Here is a 20,041-nt window from a genome sequence, read left to right as displayed (position 1 = left end):
AGCCATCAAAAGTGGTGCCTAGACTACATGGAGGGCTGGGATGAGACAGCTGTGATAGTAGCTGCATATACATGGCCAGTGGCTTGGGTTGGTCTAGGGAAGATTAAATAATAAGCTGGGTGAGATCTCTGTGCCATCTGAGACCTGCTAAACTTTCTTTTATTTGCAAGTATATATCCCGCGGGATCTAAGCGTAGTGCTTCGAGGTATGAGAATGTCATCTGTAGACTCCAAAAACCATTTATGGCCATCAAAAGGAAGGTTCTCACCAATAGCCTGCCACTTTTGTAAGGAAGCCCAACAGCTGAAGCCAAAACACTCATCTCATCATGATGGTGGTGGAAATGGACCGGACTGTGGTATCAGCCGCATTCAAGCAGTCTGCAAGGATGTTTTTGCTAAAAGTTGACATTCCTGTATGATGGCTTTGAATTGTTCATGTGCTCTTTTGGTTAATGTTCAATAAAGGTGTTAAATTTATAATTCAAAATCTTATTTGGACATGAGTGCTTGGTGATTCATTATCCTAAATTGTAATGTCACAGAGGAATAGCTCTTGTGAACAGAAAGAACAAGATGCCACAGGTCCTTATTATTTTGAGCAGCACTTCGTGTTGTGCTGCCTTTCATGTTCATTCACTGCATCTGCAACTAAGGAATTTGGTGTGGATTGTATAAAAAAATTCCAAACCCTTGGAAAGAAGATAATACTTTTTGTTGGCATGTAGGTGATGTCATGGCAGGAGTTTACCAGATCAGTGTGGCTGGCTCAAAGAGAGCCTTATTAATTGGAAAAGCCACTTGCAACAAGGTTGAGGTTTACAAACTATCTAGGAGTTTACGATGGGAGTCCTGAACTTCCTCAAAAGGAATTTGAAGCACGTCCCCAACTCACTTCATCAGGTCCTGGAAATGACAAAAATAATCTGCCATGAAGGTGGAGGGGGCATTATAGCCTCATCAGGGGATGAAGAAGAGATATTTGGATGAGGTTTCACCTCTCATCAGCCCTTGCCTCTGCTCCTCAAAGGTCTCTTATACCAAGTCTGTTTGATGAGGAGGGAGCAAAGACAGAGGAAAAGGAATTTCCTATGTTCCCTGTGGTTTGTACTGGGTGCCCTTAGAAACTGTTGGCAGTATAGGAACCATGGGTCCCAGTAAGTTGCTAGAGAGAGTCATAGGGCATAGGCAGAGATAGCTACTATTGGTCATCTGAACTGTTGAAAGTGGTGGATGTTTATCCTCCCTTCTTTCAGTATGCAGAGGTAATAAATACTCTTCAAAGACCCTTGAACTGAAAACCGAGTATCCGAGTCAGAGTCCTCATGCACATTCTCTAAAGGAGGTGATAACTGATCTCCATGAATGATCGAAGTTGGAGAACCAGAAGATCTCAATGATATGTGGGTAGCAGGTGACCCAGATGATCTCGTATCAAAAGGTGTACGATACTAGTAAGCAGTGGATATTTCAACTCATTAGAAACAGATCTCTTAAGTATCTGAACTCCTACAACACCGAAGAACATAAGAGGTTGGTCTCAGTATGAGGTAAGTATCTGTCTTGAGGAATGAGCACACCCAAGTAACATATCAGATGTTGCAGTCCAGGGCATAAGTACCACAGGTACTGAAGGGTCAAGTAATGCTGATTTCTTGCTAGTGTGGTTGTGACAACGGGAAGCAAGGGAGGTCTTTGGGTCCAGTTTTTTTTAGTAGCAGCATGAGCCTTAGAAGCAGCCTCAGACATCTTAACAGTACCAGAAGCACTTGGAGCCTCATCAGTGCTCCTTTTGGGGCTGGCAGTCTTCAGCGACCAAGGCCTCTTTCCCAGAGATTTAGCACTCCTGCTTTTCTTATCAGTTTCCACCAACTTGGAGCATTAGGGTCTTGGAACTATAGGCAAAGATGCAGACACCTTCACGGAGGTTTTTGGTGACAGGGATCCTGAAATGGCTGAGGTCGCCACCAACTTCTCCTTTACGTCCTTCGGTGACCAAGATCCTGAGGCAACTGGGGTAGCAGGAATCTTATCCCTAAAAGCCCTTGGTGACCTGGATCTGTTAGTAGACGGGGTACTAGCAGTCTCACTCCTTGAAGCTCCAGGAGACTGGAATCCAGAGGTAGACAGGGCAGTACATACAGGGGGGTTCTCAAAGTTTTGATCCACAGCTGGTTTTAAGGCTTGCTCTATCACAAGAAGCCTGAATTTGATCTCCCTCTTCTAATGAGATCTTCTTTGAAACGAAGTACAGATATTACATTTCAAGGGAATATAAGTATACTCCAAACACTTGACATACCAAGAGTGTTCATCACTAAGCAGGATAGATTCCTGACAAGAGAGACAATGTTTAAAGACTGGGGATCCAGGCATACCCCAGAAATAAAGAGTCCAAAGTGACCCCACTAAACGGGGAAAACAACGCAAAGGGAAGCCATCTACAAATATAAACTATTTACAATATAACTAACTATGCTAAAGTATTAGCAGAAGGAGACATGCTAGAAACTCAGTCTCAGACTGAAGGTGGTTGAGAAGGACTGAGGATGGCTTGCCTCAGTGCAAGGCACGAGGATGTGTAGGGCCAAATGGACACTGCCACCAAAAATCTCTGATCAAAGACGCAGGGCGCACGAGCACCCAAAGGGCAGCACCCTTAGGGAGATAGCTTTTATCCTGATTATAGATACATTAACACAACTGCCACAAAAATAATCTTTACAAATAAACAGACACATTGAAAAATGTTCAATGTAATGAACAATAATGCAAAATATTCGACCCTGTAATTTCTACAGCAAAAAGTTGCTACTCGATGATCATTTAAGTTCAAGTCAAGAAACTCCCCTTCTTCCATGTTTTCAGGTTGCCATTCCCCTTTTCTGCCATTGCTGCGAGGAAGGGACCACATCAACACAAACAAGCCCAACAGATATGCCAGTGACAGCAATCACTATTACAATCAGTGAGTGGAATTATTAAAAAGGGACCATTTTAAGACTGGAATTCCGTGAAACATGTGTTAATAAACTGGTGATTGCAGAATTGATCTAACACACAGTACAGGTGGTCTCATTACCCGCTCAAGGCCCTATCACATGTGACTAATGAATGTCAACATCAGCATGTGAGATAAAATCCGTTTCTTCATATATTTCTAATTATATCCCTTAAAAATACATACAATACACAAGTACCTGATACAACCTGGTAAAATGCGGATTTCTCTCTAGTGTCATCTCTTTTATAAAGTAGTGTCATATTGTGTATCTATACAATATATAATTACTTGATGACTCTCTCTCAGGCCCTACACACAAGTACTCCAGCTATCTTTGAGACACCACAGACTTCCTCAGGAAACTACAATCCATCGGTGATCTTTCAGAAAACACCATCCTAGCCACTATGGATGTAGAAGCTTCTCTACGCCAACATTCCACACAAAGATGGACTACAAGCCATCAGGAGTAGTATCCCCAGTGATGTCACGGCTCACCTGGTGACAGAACTTTGCGACTTTATCCTCAGACACAATCATTTCAGATTTGGGGACGATTTATACCTTCAAGTCAGCGACACTGCTATGGTTACAAGCATGGCCCCACAGTATGCCCACATTTTTATGGCAGATTTAGACAATGTTTCCTCATCTCTCGTACCCAAGTGCCCCTCCTCTACTTGCGCTACATTGATGAGATCTTCACCATCTGGACGGACGGGAAGGAGGCCTTGAAGAATTCCACCAGGACTTCAACAATTTCCACCCCACCATCAACCTCAGCCTGTACCAGTCCACACAAGAGATCCATTTCCTGGACACTACCATGCAAATAAGGGATGGACACATAACACCACCTTATACGGAAATCTACTGACCGCTATACTTACCTACATGCCTCTAGCTTTCATCCAGAACACACCACACGATCCATCGTCTACAGCCAAGCCCTAAGATACAACCGCATTTGCTCCAATCCCTCAGACAGGGACAGACACCTTCAGGATCTCTTTTAAGCATTCTTAAAACTACAATACCCACCTGGGGAAGTGAAGAAACAGATTGACAGAGCCAGACGGTTACCTAGAAGTCACCTACTACAGAACAGGTCCAACAAAGAAGTAACAGAATGCCACTGGCCATCACCTACAGCCTCTCCAGAACACCATCAAGGAACTACAACCTATCCTGGAAGACAATCCCTTGCTCTCACAGACCTTGGGAGGCAGGACCAGTCCGCGCTTACAGACAGCCCCCCAACCTGAGGCAAATACTCACCAGCAACCACACACCACATAACAGAAACACCAGGAACCATCCCTTGCAACAAACCCTTGTGCCATCTCTGTCCACATATCTACTCAAGTGACACCATCACAGGACCTAACCATATCAGCCACACTATAAGAGGCTCGTTCACTTGCACATCCATTAATGTCATATATGCCACCATTTGCCAGCAATGCCTGTCTGCCATGAACATTGGCCAGACTGGACAGTCTCTATGCAAAAGAATAAATGGACACAAAGCAGACATCAGGAATTATAACATTCAAAAATCAGTGGGAGAGCATTTTAACCTCCCTGGACACCCAATTTCAGACTTAAAAGTGGCCATTCTTCATCCAAAAATTTTCAAAAACGGCCTTCAACGAGAAACTGAAGAGCGGGAATTCATTTGTAAACTTGACACCACCAAATTAGGCCTGAATAAAGACTGGGAACAGCTGAGTCATTACAAGACATAATCTTCCATCAACTGTTGAGTATGGGCAATCCACCCTGATGGAATTGGCATTGTTAGCACTACAAAAAGTAATTTTTGCACTGTTGACATTCACACCTTTTTGTCAACTGTTGGAACAGGACACATTCACCCTGATGGAATTATTGGTAAGGCAACTCCCATCTTTTCTCGTGTTGTATATTTATGTCTGCCTACTGTAATTTTCACTCCATACATCTGAATAAGTGGGTCATAGCCCATGAAAGCTTATGCTCTAATAAATTTGTTAGTCTTTATGGTGCCACAAGACTTCTTGTTTTTTTTTTTACTTAGAACTCTAATTTCTTTAAATACTTTCCTGTTGCTAGATCACAGGAACACATCCTTAAAGCCCCCACATTTACTATTTTATCAGAAGAACAAGAACACCACATTATAATACAGTCTTTAATTACATCATCATAAAATTTTCCCCTCACAACCTTGTAAGGTGTATTTTGTAAGGTATGATGCCCTTGACTCATTCACTATGTATTTTGCAACTTGTGGGCTTTAGCATTCAAAGTAATACACAGTTCTCAAAGATTAATGTATTTTAAGGTCCAAAGGTACCACTGTGATCATTTAGTCTGATCTCCTGTATAACACAGACCATAGGACTTCAAGTCCAATAGCTGTGGTTGAGACAGAACATATCTTGGAAAAACATCCAATCTTGATTTTAAAAATTTCCAGTAATGGAAAACTTTGTTAAGTTGTTCTGATGGTAATTACCCTCCGCTGTAAAAAAAAATAAATGGTGCCTTATTTCTAAACTTAATTTCTCTAGCTTCAACTTCCAGCCTTTATGCTGAACTCATACCTTTGTTTGCTAGACTGAAAAGCCTATTATGACAACATTTCTTTTCTCCATGTACTATAGACTGTGACTTAGCCTTCATGTGTATCTAAAGTTGTAGGAAAAAATCACATATTATATTGTATTACTTAAATAGCAGAATGTTCTATAATTAAAGACAGTATTGAATTGCCTACGCAGAAAGGGCATTGCACAATGTTAATGTTGACATTTCCTGATTGCTGAGTGTACAACTATTCAACTTTACAGTTCTTTACCATAGTTTTTTAATGGAATTATTAATAATACAGTAAATAAAAATGTCCTGCATGTAATCTAAGGAGATTATTGCAAATGAACTATAAAAATGTGGCTACAAGGAGCATTTTCTAATTCAGAAAATTAGAAAAAATCATCATTAGGAAGATTTCACTAATGAGTGCAGTATGTGTTTTCCAGCTGAGCACTGGCAGGCACTCAAAGCTTAATTAACATTATTGGTTGCTACCTTAAGTGCCAGACCATATGTTTACCTGTTTTATATGGTACATCTGACTGAATACAGATGTTTACAGACATGCATATCTCCAGCACTGAACTCACATACATACACCCATAAATACCTGAACTGGGCCCATGTCTGTGTTGTAAGGGATGCCAAGCATGGATGCCTTCTGGCAAAGCAACTGTGCTATTCAAGAAATAGTCAATTACAGCCTGATCCTGCAGGATGCTAACTGCCTTTTGCAGGCAGCTGGGCCCCTTGAGAGCAATCAGAGCCATGGAGACAATGCTCAGCAACTTTCAGGATCAGGGCCATAGAGAGGAAGCCATTCTAACTGCAGGAATCACAAGGAGCGTCCTCTAAAAATGTAGGTTTCAGGATTACTAAAGTATGGACCTAAATCAGAGTGCCCAGTTATGTGTTTAGGTGCCCAGATTGGTGCTTAGGTGCTACAGTAGGCTTTTGGGAACTTAAGTGATAATGAGTGCCTAAATCTTGACCTTAAGAACATTACTGTGTAGATCTACAGCACTGTTCATGCGTATTTCAAAGCACTTTACAAACATTCATGAATTAAGCCCAACATCCCTGGGAGGTAGATCAGTAATAGTCTCATTTTAGAGATGGAAAATGAAGTAGAGAGAGGTCACACAGCAAGACAGCAGCAATGCAGGGAATAGGACTGAGAACTGACTCCCAGTTCTGCGCTTTAACCAGTAGTCAACGCCTTTCCCTTCCAAATGCAGAACTGGACAGAATTCCATAAATGCAAGCTTGAAAATTTGGCTCTGAGTGTGTAAATTGTGCTCTGAGTTGCAAAATAAAGCTATTTCGCTCACAATGAGATGCAAACAGTTTGAAGGGAAGAAGTAAATAGAGTAAAAAGAGTAAAAAGAAGATAAATTTTAGAGCTCTCTTCTTCCTCTAGAGATTTTTAAATTGCCACTGGGTATTGATAGAGTTTTCGCATCTTTCATTTATGGTGCAAATGGCCATCTGCTTCAACAGATTGTTTAAAAGAAACAGAGCTGTGGGCAATCTGTCTCAGAGCTTCAAGGTGAGCAACTAACTTCATTTCATAATCAATTCAACCAAGCAGGATATGCCTAATTTCCAGGTTGACAACAGCAGACTGCGGAATGCCTACTCTTTCTTAGGCTGATTTAAAGGTGGAAGAGGGACAGAGAAATGTCCCACTAAATATAACAACATATTCTGCTTTACCTGAGTGCCACCTACAGGACTAGATGTGAACTGAAGATAAGATTACCTGTCAAAGATCCTCTGTGGCTGAATCATGCTGTACATAACATGGGTCATGTGATCTTTAGCAGCAACTACTTCTGGAGGAGGATCATACTTGTTCACAGCAGCAACCTGTTACCAAAGTTAGAGGCATAGGAAGGGAAAAGTGATGTCATTCTTCTTACCTGTAATACCCTGAATAAAGTAGTCTGAATAATGATGGCTTCGTATTTACAAGGGGAAATCGTTATATCTGGCTTATCTACGATTGCTTGACTATATAAAGCTTTTTGGGAAATTTAAACTCAGCTCAAGAAATAGGTGGAAAGCATCCAAAACTAACTCACCATTTCTCTTAATTTATTCTACCTTTTCTTGGCTGGAGGGATAAGGCTAAGGGAAGGGGGTCAGCTCATAAAGTACACCCTCATTTTGTCTATTTTCATAATTCATAATTTCATAACTTTTTCTGTTCTTAGTGCTGGTGAAAAATGCCAGATTGAAAGTCACAGAGATAGAATTTCTTCATTTATTCCCCAGAAAAGTGAAATCAGGGATACCATCAATGCAAGCTTCCTCCACAATGGTCCTGAAAAGGTACTTCAGCTTTGATCTAGGAGGGAGAGGGGAGATCAGTATCCAAGTCCATTCTATTCTTGGTTCATTCTGCTCAAACTTCCAATCATGTTACTGATCAGTGGATTTTTTTTTTATGTAGACAGCAGCCCATTAGAAAATAGATTAAGAGCCACCAACTCATTTCATACAGGCCACCAAACCACAGCTATCAGATGGTAGCCCTTTTGGCTACTCCATCCCAGGCAGATTTAAATCAGTGATCAGGACCCTGTCTACACTTGCTGGGGAATCATATTTGAAAAGAGTTCTAATACGGGTGACAGGGGCTGGAGTGAATAAGCTAAGGACCATTTGTAAAGGAAGTGCTCTGACCAAGACTCCAACCTAGGCTAGCAAATTGTTAATCCTGATAATTCTAATATGGGTTTGGCCCATGCATTCTAGTCCCTAGTAATCGTGTATTTCTAAATACAACTCCCCTGTAAGTATAAAAGGAGTCCTAGAAGTGAAACATTCTACACAGTGCCAGGTTACTAACTAGTCCCTCCGGTTATTTCTTGCAGAAGGCTCTTTCAAAATCACATCCTAACTAATAAAAACAGCTAAAAGAATTACTAGTATTTTATAGCTTTCACACAGTTTACTTTGCAGTATGAGATATCTTAAGAAAATAATAGCAGTAACATGGTGATTACATCAAAACACTTCACAAATATTAACTAATGAATCTAAACAACTAACTAGGGACGGCTCTGACGGTTAGAATCTACTTTTTCATTAAGGAATATAGTCTTTATGTGAGAACTGTATATTGGTAAACTAGAGTTGCTTTTGACAATACAACAAATATATTGTCAGATGTCAGGGTCTTAAAAGCAAAACTGAACTGAACTGATACCTATTGGCTGGAGTGTGGGGAATTTTTTTCCCTTCACATAAAGCAATTTTTTATCTCCACATAAATATTTATGAAAACAACTTGCATTTACCACTGTTAGGATATAGATATTCAGGCCTGTCTGCAAAGGCCTATATTTTAAGAATTCAGGTGTATTCTTATCACTTAGCTAGTTATAGAGGTATAAAGGAAAGAATCAAAGATCACTGTCTCTGTAATGGCCTTCTCTTACTGTAACAGGCTAGGGCCTTCAGCTAAGATGTAGTTAGGCAGCCATAAGCTGGGAAGTGTATGGTCACATCCTCACATTCCAAACTAGTCACACTGAAATAAGGTGCTATTGGGCTATTAAGAATACAATTCTGTCCTGATATTCCTATCACCTCCAGAGAAAGGGAAGAGCCTAGAAGATGTAAAAGGAAACTTAGTTTGATCGCATCCTGTCTGGCAAGAACTCACTTATCAATAGACACAGCTGGAGAACCCTTATGCCTGTATAGATGTAGTTGTGAAATCCTCACTTCTGTATTGTTTTGTATGTTGATTTGCATGGTCTCTGTCTGGTTCTGTAATTGTTTCTGTCTGCTGTATAATTAATTTTGTTGGGTGTAAACCAATTAAGGTGGTGGGGTATAATTGGTTAAATAACCATGTTACAATATGTTAGGATTGGTTAGTTAAATTTCAGTAAAATGATTGGTTAAGGAATAGCTAAGCAAAACTCAGGTTTTACTATATAGTCTGCAGTCAATCAGAAAGTGGAGGGGAAATGGGAACAGGGACTGGGGATGGGGGAATTAAAATCATGTCTTGCTAAAGGGGAAGATGGGAACAGGAACAGGGACACAGGCAAGGCTCTGCGGTGTCAGAGCTGGGAAGGGGGCACTAAGGAAGGAAACTCTAATCATGCTTGCTGGAAGTTCACCCCAATAAACATCGAATTGTTTGCGCCTTTGGACTTTGGGTATGGTTGCTCTCTGTTCATGCGAGAAGGACCAAGGAAGTGAGAGGGTGAAGGAATAAGCCCCTTAATAACCACCTTTGCCCAGAAGGAAACAGGATTATTTAGCACCATTCCAGAACTATATGGTGTTTCCAGCAATTGCCATATACCTTTTCTTCCACTTTAATCTTCCTGTGATCCAGCTCTGTTAGTCGGAGCAACATGAAAAATCACCAGAGCCAATTCTGTTTGTTCCTGGTAGAAAATAAAAGAAGCATTCAGGTGTTTTCACTTTTACATCTATAAATGCTTAAATTCAGATAGCAAATAATATCCCAAAGGCCATTTTAACATATCTCTTATAATGTAGAACATCTTTCACCATGAAAAATCTCAGTGTTTGCAGTAAACCGATCACTTCCGTCACCACTGAAATGCAGCTGCCTCTAGAAAGAAACCAAAGAGCTTTTACCAACTTAAAGCACATTGTATAACAGTTTGGAACAGAACTGAGAATAATAACCAGATCCAACTGAAAATGTACAGAGAACATAGATGACGAAGTATTACCCATATGGAATTAGATAATAACCATGGCTAATACCACTAATCTTGCAAGATGTTATGGAACTTTTTCTTTAAAGTTATAGTATAAAAATATATCACTATGTATGCTTGTAATCACTAAAAAACTAAGTCTGATACATAATAAAAAAAGAATAATTAACAATTAAATAGGAAGCTGACATCTTGACAACCTGCTGAAGCATTAATTCTGAGAAAAGTCAGGCCTGTTAAACCATTAAATTCAAAGAGTCTCAAGCTGTTTAAGATATTGTTGTTTATTTTCACAAGTACTGAAAACCCTGTAAATTAACTGGAAAAAATACGCACACACCGAGAGACGCATTTAATGGGGTAAAATTCTGCTCTCAGGAGCTTTGTCTATTGTGATATAAAAGGGCTAGGGCATCATATGCTATGAGGCAAGGGATGCAACTGACCCCCTGACCTTGGTTCCCCAACTTTTCCTAGGGCCCGATGCTCCACTTCCCCCCACCCAATTCGGCAACTTTGCAGGACATAATATAATCACAGATAATGTTCTATATGAGTTTGTCCCTTCCTCACCCATCCGAATTTTTCTGAAATGATGCAAATGCTGCAAGGGTCAGGAGAGGCGATATTATTCAAACATTTCTTTAAGTTCACTCCATTGCATGCAACAACAGACTATTCTCAAGAAGCCACCATAGAAATCGACAGAGTTATCTTAAAACAGAGGGAGAAGTTTGAGCTCTTAATATTTCTTCCCCAACTTTGGAAAACACTGCAAAGTTCAAAGGGATCTAAAATCACAAGCAGCGTGCTAGGACCTTTAATCTTCAGCAGATCCAGGACAAGTTATAAATCCATGGTGTACAAAGTCAGTACATAAGATTTTACTCCCTTTAAAGGTTTTCTGTCATTGATAAATGGGCTGTTTTAGCTCATTATCAGGGGAAGATTGTAGCGCTCTTGAATGAGAAAAAAATCTATCATAAGAAAGAAAGAAAGAAAGAAAGAAAGAAAGAAAGAAAGAAGCCCATTCCATGGACAGACAAGGTGGATGAGGCTTCTGATAGTGAGAGAGAGCTTTTGAGCTTACACAAGAAGAGCTCGTGGTAAGCTCAAAAGCCTGTCTCTCTCACCAAGAGTTTGGGTCCAATAAAAAGATATTACCTCAAACACCTTATCTTTCTAATATCCTGGGACTGGACAGAGCTACAGTGATTCCAAGGAGAGGCAGTTGTAAAAGGTGGCTGTTCACTCAGGGTTGATCCAGCTGCCATTGAAATTAATGGGATCCTTTCCACAAAACCTCAGCTGGGAATTGGAAACAGGGCCCTAAAGTTTTAACATATTTTTAGAGGGGCATGCCCAGCATCTATTCTGTCCATACATATCTCTAACACTTTGACATAGGATGAACTAATAGTATTCACTGCAAGTATATTTTGGCACCGGGTGTCACCTTTTCTTACCTGTACTGGGTTTCTTAACAGATTGAGCACTCTGAGGAGAGCAAGTCTTCAATATATTCCAGCTCACCCAGTTCAGAAATCTAGTTATTCACAGAAAAAATGATATCAGTAAAAGGCCACTAGCATAAGATAACTATGGGGAGAAAGCATCTTGGTGGCCAAACTAAAATGTGGACAACGAAAACCGCCCTACACATACCAAAAGTGTACACATGTCCATGGCATGCAGTAACACACTTGTCACAAACTCATGTATCTTCCATAATGCTGGGTGACTTGCTTAGGCGGAGACTGGATGGTTATTTTAAAAGACATAGCTCGCTCCAACCTTTTGCACAGTATCTTGCCAAACCACAAAGTGCCCCAATTTTTTTTTTTTTTTTGGAGACATGGGAAATACACTAAGAAGCACCACCACATTTCATACAGGCCATTAAACAAATTGCTATCAGATAGCAATACACCTCTACCTTGATATAATGCTGTCCTCAGAAACCAAAAAATCTTACCATGTTATAGGTAAAACTGCGTTATATCGAACTTGCTTTGATCTGCCGGAGTGCACAGCCCCCCGCCCCCCTCACCCCCCGGGAGCCTGCTTTACCGCCTATGATATCCGGAATTCGTGTTATATCGAGTCACATTATATCGAGGTAGAGGTGTACTTTTGGCTGAAGTGAACTAGCCAGGCAATGGGATGCCCTGAAAGACTGCGGCTTGCAGTCAGTTCCTGCAGATTTAGGGTCACAGGCAGGAAAAAAAGCTCCCTTTCTGTAAATAACTTTTTTTTTTTCCAATTTGGGTGTCCAAAGCAAGTCATAGTGAGGGCCCTCACTCTAAAACCTGCATGATTAGCTGCTTTTGAATGCTAAGACCAATCACAGGACTTGACAATTAAAACAAGACAAGTATACATTAGCTGTGCTGAAAATCAACAAAGATACTGAATGATTCTGAATAGACGCACCAACAGTGGATTTGTGTGTAGAATGACACCTAACGAGGAAATCACCCCACCCCTATTATCTGCACATGCAAGTACTCATTTGTGTACACAATTATCCCTTTGCCCATGCAATCATACATGCATTCACAAGTATGGATTTTTTTGCACATACATTTTTTGCAGATAAGACCATTGTGCCCGCGTTTGAAAAATTGGATTGTAAATTATCACTGTGAGAACCAGTTAATGTAAATCTTTTAAATCATTCTGTACTGTTTCAAAAATGGTATCTTTGTAGGGTGACCAGATGTCCCGATTTTATAGGAACAGTCCTGATTTTTGGGTCTTTTTCTTATATAGGCTCCTATTACTCCCTACCCCCTGTCCTGATTTTTCACATTTGCTGTCTGGTCACCCTATATCTTTGCCTACTTATTTCACTTTATTTTGTATGGTGCTTTATATTTTTATTGATCCTGAACTGACGCTGTGATGGTGTGTGGTTTGGTCTGTACCACTTCTGAATTGTGAATGATTTTATTAAATTGTATCATGAATCTACTATGTCATGGAAAGCTTATAGGCATGTAAATCTACCCTGAGTTAGCAAGGCTGTGTCATGTCTCTTCTAGGCCAGAGACAATGGCGAGTGCACTGCATGATGTTCTATTAAAAATACCTTGGGCAAATGCGGTTGCTCTAGCTGGGAGAAAGACACTTCCCCCGTTTGTCTGAAGAATGGGGGAGTTGAGAGCAGTGAGAAAATACCAAAAGGCAGAACAAAGAAGCAATTGATTCCTAGCAGGAGTCTATAAAGGATTCACAAGGGGGAATGAACAAACTGGAACTGAACGCCATTTTGTACCAGATTAAGATGAGGGAGGCAGAGGACCCTGCCTGCCTGAGAGAACACAGATGATCCTCCAATGATTCCCAAGCCAAGGATGAGCAAGTGAGGGACATTGTTCTAGAATATTTTATTGTTTGTGTGATCTGTACTGGACATTCTGGTGCTTCTGGGAATGGTCATGACCCCACCTCCGCCAGTGTAACCGTACAAGTACAGTACATGCAAGGTCAAGCCGCAAGGGGGTGTCATTTTTGAACAGGCACTGCCTTGTCCGCACCAGCATGACCTCGCACGCATGCATGCAGCGTGCTCTCCATTATGGTGTCCCACATCTGATACTGGACAAAACTATGTACGGTTTTCATCTCAGCACTGGACAAGGGACAAAGATTACAAAAAACAGGCCAGTCCAGTTTAAAATTGGACAAGTGGCCTGCTGGTCTGTACTCACCTGTGCTTTACGTGATTAAATATAAAATGAATAAAGTTGATAGACTGAACAAGTGCGTGTGTGTTTGATTGCTTCACAACTACTGCATGCCCCTGAGAAGACTAAACTGTAAACCAGAAGCATCACACCTTTTGGGTACAGTTCTGGGAGGGGTCTGTGTTTAAAACACTGGAGAGTCCAAAGGGTCAGCGCTGTGTCCAGAAGGGCTAGGAGTGTAGACAGCAGATTTCAGCATTCAGAGGGGGGTGGCCAGATAGAAGGTCTGCACCCTGAAAATGGGCCTCGGATGCCAGAGATTGGGGTGAAGGCTTGACTCTGTTTGGGCTCGAGGAGTTTAACACACCCCAAGGGATCCAGCACTCAGAGGCTTGGATTCTCCTCCCAGTAGGCCTAGTGGGTGGCCAGAGGGTTGCACACTAGGATCTGTAACAGATGCATTTAGCTTTTCTGTTAATATAGGATTCAGAGAACACAGACCAGCTGTTTCAGACATTTTAAGCTTTCATTCAGTTCAAGCTTTTCTGAAACTGAAGTTTGGGGAACAAGGACTCTCAAATTAACCAATTAAAAACAAATTGCATGACACAGCTTTGAGCACCAGGCTTTACTGTTGAAATTGTGCTGGATAGTGTTTACTTGGTGTTCAGCCAACTGTCAGACAACTCCTGACAATAGGACCTCCTGCCCCACTTGACCTCCTCTTAGTTTTCTGCGACCCCTTAATGATTCCCTCTTGAGATGCTAAAGCTTTTTGATCTTCCTGAAGAAAAAATTAGTATGTGAGTCAGTTCACCTGGAAATGCATCATCTCTGGAGCAAGCAAAGCTGCTTGTGCTACAGGCACACTTACTCCAGTAACCATGTTGCTGCAGTAACAATGTCACTATGTTTTGATTGTGGCTACATTAAAAAATCCTCCTATTTTATATAATACAGGGGTCGGCAACCTTTCAGAAGTGATGTGCCGAATCTTCATTTATTCATTGTAATTTAAGGTTTCAAGTGCCAGTAATAAATTTAAACGTTTTTAGAAGGATTCTTTCTATAAGTCTATAATATATAACTAAACTATTGTTGTATGTAAAGTAAACAAGGCTTTTAAAATGTTTAAGATGCTTCATTTAAATTTAATTAAAATACAGAGCCCACCGGACTGGTGGTCATGACCCGGGCAGTGTGAGTGCCACTGAAAATCAGCTCACGTGCTGCCTTTGGCACTCGTGCCATATGTTGCCTACCCCTGATATAATAGGATTCTGATTTCTCTTTTTATGCAGGAATATTGAGTATCTGCTAAAAGATTGTAGCCCCGAGCCCTTTAAATCACAGCTGGAGCTGCGGTGGAGATTTAAAGGGTCCAGAGCTCCGCGGCGGCCGGAGCCTCAGGCCCTTTTATTTGCCCATGAGCCCCGGGGCTCCCAGCCACCTCTGCAGCTGGGAGCCCCGGGGTGATTTAAAGGCCACGCCTTTTCCGGATGAGGCCACTCCTACCTCAGGACTCTGGCAGTACTGGTAAGTCCTGTAAGTTACTTTCACCCCCGCTCTAGAGAAGGAGATATTGGAAAGGTGGCAATTCATTGCTCAGTTTCAGTAACATTTCATTAAAAGAGGACATAAACCAAATGTTGCCGAGGCAGAATTAATAGCTTTCTGCCCTGCTATAGAGAACAAAGAAAACTACATGAGGCAACAGAGGCGGCAATATTAATGCTAATGATGACCATACTATAGTTAACATCCTGCTTTGTGTGATTTTAAACACTGACGTGTCTTTAAATGTTGACCTGAATATGAGGCTATAAAGAGAATTCACAATGGTGATGTTAACTCTTGTAGGTGTATCCTGAAAATTGGGAGAATAATCTGAATATTTCAATTTTATTTATTTATTTTATTGTTGCTTTTTATTTGCCTACATTTTTAAATACATAATTTCAGTGAGTTAAGATCATAACCACAAAGTCTGGGCTTTGATAGAAGAATGACTTATCCATTGAGGTAGGCAGTGTTGTAGCTGTGTTGGGCACAGGATATTAGAGAGACAAAGTGGGTTAGGTAGTATTATTTATTGAATTCACCAACAGAAGATGGTCCAATAAAATATATTACTTCATCTACTGAGGGTCTTTTTCTGGTATCTCAGTGATCTGCTCGGTTCCTGGATTAACCGTTGCCTATAGGGCCCAAGGTTCAAATCCTTGTTAAGATTACAGATATAAAAGAGCTGAATGGTCTGACCCTAGTCTCCAGTGAACATTTATCTGTATAACAAAAGCCATTTTACAGTATGCATGAATGGTTTTCTCTGACAGAGGCCCAGGAGAAGCTCACATATTTTAAGGTCAGAAGGGATCATCATGATCATCCAGTCCGACCTCCTGCACATTGCAGGACTGAGGGACATTGGCAAGATCTGTTGGGGATGGGTGCAGGAGTAGCTAAGGTATAAGTAGAGGTTCTCTGGCACAGCTGGATGGAAGAAGGCAGCACAGCCATTCAGAGGCTCCGACTTTGTGATTTCCTTGGTGGTGCTGGACTGCCACCCAACCCCAGGCCCTGTCCCCACTCCACCACTTCCCCCAAGCCCAACCCCCACCCTGCCGCATCCCCTCCCCAATCCTCCCCCACAGTGCCTCCTGCACACCGCTGAACAGCTGATCATGGCGGGCAGGAGGCACTAGGTGGGGGGGCGGAGCTGACCTGGGTTGACAGTGGGTGCTGAGCTGCCACTATTTTTTTTCTGTGAGTGCTCCAGTCCCATAGGGCCCACAGAGTCAGGGCCTATGCAGCCATTCCCTGCAATGTGGTATCACTGTGGTATCCACTCTAGGGAATGCTGTCTGTCTTTCACAATCATGAGCACTAAACGCTCCCTAAGAGCTACCCACATAAATAGAAATTAGTCCAAGCAATTAAACAAGAGCAGGGAGTAAGGTGCTACTCAGCATAAGTAAGGGTGGCAGAATGGGTTATAAAGTGAAAGCCATTTCTTTCTTGTAGTATTATGAGATTTTTTACTTGAACATTCAAAGAGCTGAATTTCAGAAAGAGACGGTAAAGCAAAAAACAAATCAGATTGGTATGCAGGATGTTACCTGATTATTTTCTAGGTTGATCACTTCTAGTAGCTCATGCTCCTCCAAACCTTCTAAGCTACTGATTTTATTACTGGACAAGTCCAAGTTCTGGAGGACTTTCAGGTCTTCCAAACCGGTTATCTTCTCAATCTGGTTAGAGCACTGAAAATCAATCCAAAGTATATAATAAGTCCTCACAAGCTTTCATAGGTGAAAAAAATGTTTCTGATGAGGAAGGCATCCTAGTGTCTAAATGGGTAATTTCTGTGTTCACTTTAAACACCTTTTTGAGTCTTAGTAGAACAGGACAGGCCATTTCTCTTCTCCTGGGTCTTGTATACATTAGCACTGCATGAAAGTAACATTGCCCCTCATATTAACCCCATCCTCATCTTGAGATGACAGTTTATAATTTCTCATTCTGCTCAAGAAGTAACAAACGGGGAAACCGCCTGACTGTTTTATCTTCAGTGCACTACCTTAAGTAGCAGGTTGGTGCTGCATGTCAGTAAAATAAACTGGGCCCTGATTTTCTCTGCAATTTCATAGCCATGGAAGTAGCTACAGAATCCTTTCACCACTGTAGAATTGTGCCCAGAAGCCAAGATTTCATCTATTAAAATTTTATGCTTGTTACCTATATGGCTGCAAAAAGATCAAAATGTAAACTGTACATAAATCAATACAGTTATTTTCCTGAATCTGCAGGCAGCCCGAAACAATGGCTCTCTGATGTGTCAATTTATCTTATTCACCTCAGTGGGTGTTAACTTCTAGTTTGGGTAGTATCTCACTCCATGAATACCACCACTGAAATTACTGTAAGGAAGCATATCAGAATCTGGTAGTTGGGATTGCTTTTGGGACCCCCAAAAGTAGCTTTTCTCTTTACACAAGGCCTGATTCCCCTTTCTCCAGGAGAGGAAAGAGATGAGAAGGTCACATGTTTCTGAGTAGGTTCCAGGTAGTTGCATTTCTTGAAACCTCATCAATCATACACTCATCCCTGTTACTAACTCCTAGCATGGTTTAACATGCTAGCTTGTGCGTTAATCTTGGACACCAATTACCATAGCTACCAACATGGGCTCTCCACCTGACACAATCTGTAACCATAACCTTGAAAGCTATGCATCTCATTCCACCAGTGTCACTTTACGCTGAAAGCTATTTGGGAACTTCAAATGCTATTAATAAATATTTAGGAACTAAATAAATAAATAAATAAATAAATGGATTGCAATATTGATCCGGTTGTCTGCCCTTGACATTTTTCCTGACTTTTAAATCTTTGATCGGGCTATTAATAGCAAGGAGACTCTCTCTTCCCTTCCTCTTCCTCATGAGACTTCTGTTCAATAAGGTACAGCTAAGAGTTGTAGTTGCAAAGTGCTGTGCAAACGGTGCATACAAAATTCTGTGCACCAAAGGGATGTGTGTGGGGAATCCTCTTTTGGAAAGTGCAAACTTCCTCAGCATCCAGTTCATTACAGCACTCCTCATTATTTTTTGCAAACAAGGGCAGAATATGGGCTCTTTGGTGTATCTAAGCAGTATTTAAATTACTGACACTCCTTCTTTTGAACTTGAGACCTTTCTATTTTCTTTCCTAAAGAGCTCAAGAGGGAATGGGAAAGAAAGCTGAATCAAGGGAAAAAATAACCCTTTTCTGCCATGTACAGTCTATTTGCATCTTAACTGAATTTGTAAAAGAAGACGCTACACTCAAATTTTCACTATTTACATCATTTTTGTGTGACTACCTACTTTGCTGGTTAAAGAAACAAAGAGAAGTCTTATGTGAGCAGTCACAGTAGCATGGAAATACGAAAATACAGAACGTGATCATATTAATAATGCTTTGCAGTTTCATAGAGTTCTCACCTTCAAAACGTTTTCAAATACAACTAATTAGGTATAAGTGTTATTAGCCCCTTTTACAGATGGTGAAACAGAAACAGAGTAGGTGACTTGCTCTGTTTCTACTTAAAGAAAAGGATGAATAAGTATTTTTAAAACTGTATAAAGAGAAAAGAGATCTTTCTGAAAATGTAATTTTCAACAAGTTTATAATTCATTTTAGTTTTTTTAATTTAAGATTTCTCTCAATCTGAATCAATCTTTTCTACTTCCACTGTAAGCCAGAGTTCCAGATTCACTGGCACTGAGGGATTTGAAAGAATGGTATGCCTGAAATACAAGAGTGCTCATTACTTTGTCCACTATTAAAAATGAACACATTTTAGTGCATATTAAAATAAGCTAATCAGTTAAAGAAGTGAAAGGAACAATTGCATTTGACTTACGTAAGATTTAACTATTCTTTTCTATGCTACAGTGCCATTTTGTACTTTAGCAAAGAAAAACAAATTAAAAATGTTATGGATGTAAAAATAAAGAACTTGCTTTACATGACACACATGTATTTATTCGCTCTTAATGTGCATAAACTTAAGCATGTAGATACGTATTTTCAGATTCAAGTTCTTGAAGATATCAATTACATTATTTTAAAGATCATAATTACAAAGAAAATTAAAGGAAGAGGTGGAAAAATGTACTTTGTGCTTTTACAATGACTTAAAAGCACACTTTCAGTTCATATTTAAAAATATTCTCACCTATGTTTCTAGCACCACTTACAGCTATTACTACATAGCATTTATGTAGTACTTTTCACTTAAGAATCGCAAAGGGCTTTACAAATAAGGCTAAGTATTATCTCAATTTTACAGAAGGGGAAACTGAGACACAAAGGCGCACTGAGGTAAGTGTGATTTAGTTGGGGATTCGTCCTGCTTCGAGGAGGGGGTTGGACTAGATGACCTCCTGAGGGCCCTTCCAACCCTGATATTCTATTATTCTGTGATAAGTGAACCATATAGTGTCAGAGTCAGGAACAGAACCAACATATCCTGAAATAAGGCCCATGACTTATTCATTGGATCATGCTGC

At 40.6% G+C, this 20,041-nt stretch overlaps 1 protein-coding gene across 1 annotated transcript in view; it reads right to left on the bottom strand.

Moving 5' to 3' along the window:
- Positions 1-20,041, bottom strand: part of LRGUK (leucine rich repeats and guanylate kinase domain containing) — a 79,753-nt gene that overhangs the window by 48,311 nt on the left and 11,401 nt on the right. The window contains 6 exon segments of the mRNA XM_030575954.1: positions 7,344-7,450; positions 9,909-9,981; positions 9,983-9,993; positions 11,763-11,803; positions 11,806-11,842; positions 17,105-17,248. Of these exon segments, the coding sequence (XP_030431814.1) occupies positions 7,344-7,450; positions 9,909-9,981; positions 9,983-9,993; positions 11,763-11,803; positions 11,806-11,842; positions 17,105-17,248 (413 nt within the window).

The sequence above is a fragment of the Gopherus evgoodei genome, chromosome 1 (genome assembly GCF_007399415.2).
Source record: "Gopherus evgoodei ecotype Sinaloan lineage chromosome 1, rGopEvg1_v1.p, whole genome shotgun sequence".
NCBI classification, from domain to species: domain Eukaryota; kingdom Metazoa; phylum Chordata; order Testudines; family Testudinidae; genus Gopherus; species Gopherus evgoodei.
The sequence above is the reverse complement of the archived record's forward strand: the minus strand, read 5'-3'. Positions and strand labels throughout refer to the sequence as shown.